The sequence below is a fragment of the Sinocyclocheilus rhinocerous genome, unplaced genomic scaffold (genome assembly GCF_001515625.1).
Source record: "Sinocyclocheilus rhinocerous isolate Xijiao unplaced genomic scaffold, SAMN03320098_v1.1 scaffold2135, whole genome shotgun sequence".
Lineage (NCBI taxonomy): Eukaryota > Metazoa > Chordata > Actinopteri > Cypriniformes > Cyprinidae > Sinocyclocheilus > Sinocyclocheilus rhinocerous.
The window spans coordinates 11504-19496 of NW_015653505.1; the positions used below are offsets into that span (position 1 = coordinate 11504).

The following is a 7993-nucleotide window of genomic DNA, read 5'->3' on the forward strand; positions in this document are numbered from 1 at the left end:
TTTTTTTTTTTTTTTGCCGTGAGGCAAACATATCAAAAATGTGCGAGGTAAGAGCGTCGATGGTAGTTCATGTTGGCCAAAACACACAAGGAAACACATTAACACATCGGTAATCACAGACATTCGCATTCGGACTGGATTATAGTCTTCTCAGAGGATCACGGAGTTTGCGAAAAACAGTGGGTAATTTGCTCTCGAATTATTACAGAGGTTGTATGAGGAAAAACACAGACGTGGCAGATTCGGACAGGATTAAAATACTGAGAAACACACCGCTGTGTGGTTACCAAATACACCTGTGCAACACAAATTTCTTTAACGACCCCCTGTAAAACTAGTCCCATCCGAATAGGGCTTATGATGCCCAGAGTTGGGTATAACGTGTTACACCATATACATGTTACTGTATTCAAATTACTTTTCCTGATAATGCAGTAATGCATTACATTTTAGGTTTGTGTAATTTGATTACAGTTACTAATTTAAATAAAATTGTTATACAAATGCAGTGTTAAGAAAACGAGATGCATTTTAAAATCATGTTTTGCGTGGCAGTGTTAGTTAATGAGAATGCCCTTTAATAAATAACCGGGAAACGTGACCTAAAATGGAAGCAGAGTCATACAACATTTAGATGCAATGAAAGGTTGCTTGTCATATTTCAAAATGTTGCACTCGATTTCACATATGTTTCAACATTAAATTACTCAAAGAACTACATGTTTCACTTTGTAGTATCTTTTTTAGGTTTGATGTTTGTTTGTTTTTTAAAGGAACTAGAAAATAATTAGTAATCGGATTACTTTTTGCATGAAGTAATCAGTAATGTAATCAAATTGCAATTTGAAAGTAGTAATTAGTCATTTGTAGTAGATTATTTTTTTGAGTAACTTACCCAACACTGAAGATGCCTATCAAATGATGCCCAAAAAGTAAGTCGCTGGGTAGTCATTCCTGTCACATCCGCTTTGTGAGGTTTTGTTGATATGTTATCTGTTTTTTTTTTCTGCTTCAGGCTGCCATGAAAGCCAAAGAGCTGCTGGTAATAAACCTGTGGTGGTGGACTTGATCCATACGGACTCGATATCGGTAATTACTAAGTTTTGTGGTGATGTTTGATGATTGTATTTGTGTCAAATGTACTCCAGACTCCATGGTTATGTTGTTGTCTCACCTGCAGTTGTCAGGGAAGGTGCTTTGTGCCTGCCAAGTACCCAAGGTACAGCACACACAAAATCTCACAACTATGATATAATTATCCACAGGTATGTGATTGTCTTCTTACTCTCTTCCTAGGGCTCTGCCAGTGGCTCAGCCCTTAAATGGGCTCATTCTGTGTGTGCACGCTTGGGAGGAAATGCAGACGGCTCAACCGATGTGGCTAAAGGTGTAGGAAAAGCAGCCAAACTCACAGATATTACAGACATCTTGCACTTGGCTGAAGAATTTGCGCGAAACAAAATCCAAAAGGCATCCTGAACAAACTAATCTTGGATACCAAAATGGATGTTTCATCAAAATGGTTAAATCAATCAAAAAAATACTTCCTGTTCCTTTGTTTTAAAAGGTTGGGATTGTGAAATTTTGATATTAAACATTGCTATTAGGTTATTTATTGCTCTGTATAATAGTAGGTTTGGTTCAAGAAAATGTTATTAAATTCAAGGAATGGCATTGCTCTGTTAAGAATTTATAATTGTTAATACATGATTGATATAATTTCTAATCTGCCTGATTGTGTCAGTTAAATGTCACAATCATGGTGTTTGAAATACTCTAGAAACCTCGTTCAATGTGTCAGAGCGCCACCCTGCTGGCTAGAGTCACCTTAATTGGAGAATCACTATATTCAGCCACCAGAGGGAGACAAAAGAGCTTTAATTTTTAGTTTTAGTATTTTATACATGAAAACACATTTGAAAAATATTAATATAAATAGTAAGAACCTGGGGCCTCATTTATCAACAGTGCGTACGCACAGATGTGTGCAAATGAGTGCGTAAGTACAGTTCCACGCAAAGTGTGGGATCTAAAAACTCGTAGTTGTACGTAGAAATGTGTGTAAATATAAGCACACCTCTGAGCATGCTTACGCAGAGAATCTAGTGGTAGAATAGCGACACTACACACAAAAAGCATTAAACAGTGTCACAGTATGCATTAAGCAATCCACATATGTCCGGTGTTAACTTTAATTATAAAACACTCAGTTTATCATGTCTGGTTTTAAACAGACAAGTTGCGTAATTGGTGTCAAACCCTATAAAGGACAGCTGTGAAATGTTTGTCTCAGTACGATGGCTTATCTTGCATTATTGGAAGACTTGGCAAACAATGCGCTCCGCAGAGAAGGCGTTTTCAAAGACCGCGCTGAGAGTGAGAGCACAGAACGGCTTCTCAGTCGGTACTGCTTTCTTAGCCATGATTTCGGTGAGGACACATACATTCACGTGATTTATAAAGGGAGGTGTTGTCACCATATATGGTTCATTGGAGGCGTTTCCCTGTTGTTTTCGCTTGCAAATCACTGTTCACAGGCTTGCAGTGCTTTTGACCGTCTTTTGGCGACAAAAACGTGCCAAAAGTGTAAGCGCGGAAAAATGGAAGTCAGAAGCATGCAGATCATATTTATTTTGCGTTAGCATGAAGCTGCAGTTTCACAATACATGAATTACACTTACGAGTAATAGTAAAATGCTGCAAATATTTTTTTCTTGCGCTTGAAACACGATTTACACCTTTACAAAGCTTCTCTTGCGCATGCAAATTTAATTTACGCTTACGGTCTTATGTACACTTCCACAACTCTTACCCTGCACATGCAAATCTTTTTGACATCATTCTACCTTCATAGAAAATAGACATTAATAAATGAAGTCACGGACTCGTGCTGTTGTCTCTGCGTCAGTCTGTATTGGCTGTGACGCACAGCACAGCTTGCGTCAGCCACAACCTGCAACCTTCGATCTCCCCCCTAGTGGACACTCCAACAATTACTCTTCAATCATATTGAGTTTAACTCTTTTTTTTCCTTTTTCTTTTTTATTACAGTTGAATCACATTGATTCCGTCATTTATATGATCATTTTGATCTTTGATCTTTTTAACCTCTACACTTACTCATGTGCGTAAGAACTGCGTGCGCACATTTGATAAATACAGATTTTCTTGTGCTTAGGCACATTCTAAATTTCATTCGTAGGACAAAATATAGAACCTTTTCTACGCACTGTTGATAAATGAGGGTCCTGAAGTTTATGAAATAAAGAAGCAGATGAAGTATATGCGTTTGATCGGGTTGCAATCCTAATGAAACGCTTATGAAGGATTAGAAAAGAATTGTAGGAAAAGTACTCGCCCAAACTATATTACAATATGAAAGATACAGATAAATTAAGTTATAGTAACGCGTAAGCTTGTTCCCTCCAACTTAGTCTCATCAACAGAAACTCCCAAGAATTTAGTAGTTGACACTAGAGGCAGAGTTTAGCTCCAACTCACACCTGCTTGGAAGTTTCTAGTAATCCTGAAGAACTTGATTAGCTGGATCAGGTGTGTTTGACTAGGGTTGGAGCTAAACTGTGCAGAGCTGTGTCCCTCCAGGAATTGAGTTTGAGACCAATGCCTTAGGTCAGTGGTTTTCAAACCAGTCCTGCAAGCACCCCTAGCACCTCACATTTTGTATGTCTCCCATATCTGACACACCCATTTCAGGTCTTGCCGTCTCTACTAATGAGCTAATGAGTTGAATCAGGTGTGATAGATGAGGGAGGCACATAAAATGTGCAGTGCTGCGGGTGCTCGCAGGACCGGTTTGAAAACCACTGCCTTAGGTTATACTTTTTTTACCACTATAAATAATCAAATTAGATTTTTTTTATATTTAAAGATAATTTGTTTAAATAAAACCCATTAGCAGAAGCAATTAGACCATCATTTGCGTTCTTAATCAGTGATTTGAAATTTGAGTGAGAGAGAACTAAGGTTGCATCATCAGCAAACATTACTGGAGTAAGAATATCTGAAACATTCGACAAGTCATTTAGGAAATAGTAATGGTCCCGGTATGGACCCCTGAGGAACCCCACAGAGTACACTTGCTTTGCTTGAATAGCAACCCTTAAAACAAACTAACTTGTCTTCTATTAAAAATGTAATTCTTCAACCATTTAAATGTAGAATCATGAAAACTGTATTTATATGACTTTTCCAATAAAATATAATGATTAACTGTAAAGTCTCACATCCACAAATAGATGCTGAACTTGCTTCAAATCTCTAATTAAATTAACCATCTTTATAGACATAATCAGTGTTTTACCACCAATTTGCAGTTCTCTGCTAGTGTCTGCACTGACATTTTACTCTTGGGTGATATTTCTATTGAGATTTGCATTCTGACGTCACAGTTTTCACAAATTTGCATTTTTGTAGTTTACAGAGACAATAATGGTATTGTTTTCAAAAATGTGCACTTTGAAACCCTTTTTTAAAAGTTTACATTTTCATGCCCCCAAAACGTGGTTGTCATGTAAGTGATCAGCCAAAATGCATAAAAAGTTTTTTTTTTTAGATGAAAACAGTGTTGTGTAAACACCCTTAGTTTTCCCTCTTTCTGTAGGTGCATACCACACTCTTCACGTTTGATAATTTGTCCGTTTCTCATAGTCCCACCCACAATGTTATCTTTACGACTTAAGGACATACAGTATATACTTAAGATTTGTGTGAAGAAGTATGAACTGGTTATACCAGTTGAAACAAAGTCTCAGCGATGAATCCGAACTGTCTACCAGTGAAATCAGACCACCAATGCATTACCTAGATGAACAGCAGTACATTTGTTACAATATTTATCAATCTTTGTTAATGTTAGTTAATAAAAATACAACTTCTTTGTTAGTTTGTGTTAGCTCAAGTAGCCTACTTATGTTAACAAATACAACTTTTAATAATTTATTAGTAAATGTTCAAAATAAATGCTTTAGAAGTATTGTGTACACTTAAAAATAAAGGTTCCAAAAGAGGGTATGGTTTGTAGCAATACCATAGAAGAACCCAAAGGACGTCTCAGTGATCAGAATGACCACTTATTTCTTACTGTGAATAACATTTGAATAACCTAAATAATCTTTTTTTTTTTTTATCACAATAAAGAACCTTTTGAGTAATGGAAAGGCTCCATGGGTGTTCAAAGTTCTTTATGGAACCATCAATGCCAATAAATAGCCTTTATTTTTAAGAGTATAGAAGCATTGTGCATTGTTAGTTCATGTTAACTAAACCTGTTGACTAATTTTAACAAATGGAAGCTTATTGTTAACTGTTAACCAGACTAATATTGTAGGAGGACATGTAAAGGGAACTACAGACATTTTTTTTTTTTAGCGTTATAAAAAATCCAACCAGTATTTCATATAATGTTTATACAGTCATAATACTATAGAAAATAGGAAGAGCATTTTATCATTCACATATGGCCTCACACATGGCCTGGAGTACACACACACACACACACACCTCTGTTCTCTGTGAGGGACAAACTCTGAAGTGATGTTAAAAAAAAGTAGCAGAGCAGCATATTTTGTACCACCAGAGTAAACATCTCAGAAAGTTAATGTGCCAGATTTTTTTGTGATCTTGAATCAGAACTTCTGGCTTTGGTGAGGTATGTAGTTTCATTTAATTCACCCAAGTGCTTTCAGAGAAAGCAGTTTAATATTAGGTAGCAGTTTATCTCAAAATGTAAAAAGTAATAATAAATTAATTAATTTTAAAAGTAATTTGTGGAAAGTTCCTCTTATAATTGTATTGGAAAATGGTTAAGCCCCACCCCCAGTTCATGAGAAGGAATGAACAACTCGGCTACTCCAGGAAAACATTACATGCATCTCTCAGTGATTCCTTTATATAAGCAGTCATGGCGATCGGAATCATGTGGAAGAGGTATGTTCACCCCTGTTTTTAGTTGCTCTTTAAATTGTGCTTACATTTAAATTTGATGATTTTGATGACATCAGTAGCTTTATTTTTATTTCATTTTAGTTTTGGTAATTTTCGTACTTTAACTTACGTTATATGGCAAAAATGGTTAACTCTGTAAAAAGACGTGTCCCAAATTCAGGTTTCTTTGCTTTAAAAATGTATGTCGACCTGTACAATACTATTTCATTAAAAAAAAAAAAAAGTTTAAGACAGGGAAAACCAGCATGGACACTTTTAGTACTGTAGATAAAGAATGGCTTATGTGAATGATTTGCATCATAACATTTGAATGTCAAATAAACACAAAAACTGCACTTGCAAATGATCAGCGGTGGGTTTTCAGACGCTTTTGATGCCATCTACGAAAAATTTATATTTTATCAGAATGTGTAGTGGTGTTATTGTTACTCATCCACTTAAGTTTACATTTTAGAGACTTAAGATATTCACTTTTACATTTAAACCTTGCCGGACAAACATAAAACATTAAAAGTGTAGTACTATTCGAAAGATTCATATTTTCAGAAACAAGGACTAAATGTGTCAAAAACAAATCTGAATGAGATTATACAGACATTTAACCTTTTGTTTCTCTTTCTTTTTCAGGTGCTGTTTGGCTCAGGATAGAGATTTAATATGTCACATTAAAACGGGATTCGTTCTGCTGGTCATATTGACATTATCATCGTTTGTCATCTCTTGCATCTACGTTTTCTCATGTAATTCAGTCAAACATTCTCACACCTGGTTTAACCTTGTAAATCAAACTCAGTCCTATAATGTGTTGACTGAGGGCTTGTCTGGCAAAAAATTTGTCTGGAATTTTTTAACTATTCCACAAATCATTCAAACAACTACCACACTAAAAAATCACATTTTGGTGCATCATCATGTGGCTCATCCACGCAACTATAATTTCACTCTGGACGAACCTGATAAATGTAAGCAGGATCCGTTCCTGGTCTTGATGGTCCCTGTGGCCCCCCATCAGCTGGAGGCTCGTAATGCCATCCGCAGCACATGGGGGAATGAGAGCTCAGTGCAGGGAAAAGCAGTGCTGACTCTGTTCTTGGTGGGTTTGACTGGAGGAGCCGAAGCTCAACAGCAGCTGGAGGAAGAGAGTCGACAACACAGAGATATACTGCAGAGCAACTTTGTGGACTCCTACTTCAATCTGACCATAAAGACCATGGTGATCATGGACTGGTTGGCCACTCGTTGTTCTCAAGCAGCTTATGCTATGAAGGTTGATTCTCACATGTACATAAACCTGGAGAACCTGATGACCCTCCTGTTGGCACCCAACACACCCAGACAGAACTACATCACAGGGTATTTGATGTGGAACCAAAATGTCATTAGAAACAAAAAATCAAAGTATTACGTCTCAGTGGAGCTGTACCCTGAACCAAAATACCCCACGTATGTTTTGGGATTAGGATATGTGTTCTCCAACGATCTTCCCAAAAAAATAGTTGAGGCTTCCAAGGACATTAAGCCATTTAACATAGAGGACGCATATGTGGGCACTTGTCTGAAACGGTTGGGCATAAAACCCTCACGTTCTCCAGATCCTTCTAAGTTTCGAACTTATATGAAGGATTCTAAAGGTCACGACCTTTCCAAGGTCATTACAACAATCGCAAGGTCACCGAAGCAGATAATAGAGTTCTGGCAAAGTGTGAAGAGACACAAATGAACAGATAAAACAGCATGCAAGGAACAGGAATGAGCAAAATGAAGACACAGCACATCTTCTGAGCAAATGGCTATGATACACTTTCCTTGAAGAGGAAATATATACAGCGGGTAAAATAAGTATTGAACACGTCACCATTTTTCTCAGTAAATATATTTCTAAACGTGCTGTTGACATGAAATTTTCGCCAGATGTCGATAACAACCCAAGTAATCCATACATACAAACAAAACAAAACAAATAAGTTCAGAAATTAAGTTATGTGTAATAAAATGGAATGACCCAGGGAAAAAGTATTGAACACACGAA

At 36.8% G+C, this 7993-nt stretch overlaps 1 protein-coding gene and 1 pseudogene across 1 annotated transcript; both read left to right on the top strand.

The window, feature by feature from the left end:
* The window catches only part of LOC107716431 (alanine--tRNA ligase, mitochondrial-like), a 13751-nt pseudogene extending 11259 nt beyond the window's left edge, over positions 1-2492 (top strand).
* Positions 2493-5920: 3428 nt separating this feature from the next.
* On the top strand, positions 5921-7684 carry LOC107716432 (beta-1,3-galactosyltransferase 2-like). Its single transcript, XM_016522883.1, has 3 exons — positions 5921-5946; positions 6592-6596; positions 6714-7684. The coding sequence occupies exons 1-3, from the start codon at positions 5921-5923 to the stop codon at positions 7682-7684; spliced, it is 1002 nt and encodes a 333-aa protein (XP_016378369.1).
* The last annotated feature ends 309 nt before the right edge of the window (positions 7685-7993 follow it).

Coding starts and splice junctions, on each gene's coding strand:
- LOC107716432 (XM_016522883.1), top strand. CDS start 5,921: ATGGCGATCGGAATCATGTGGAAGAG.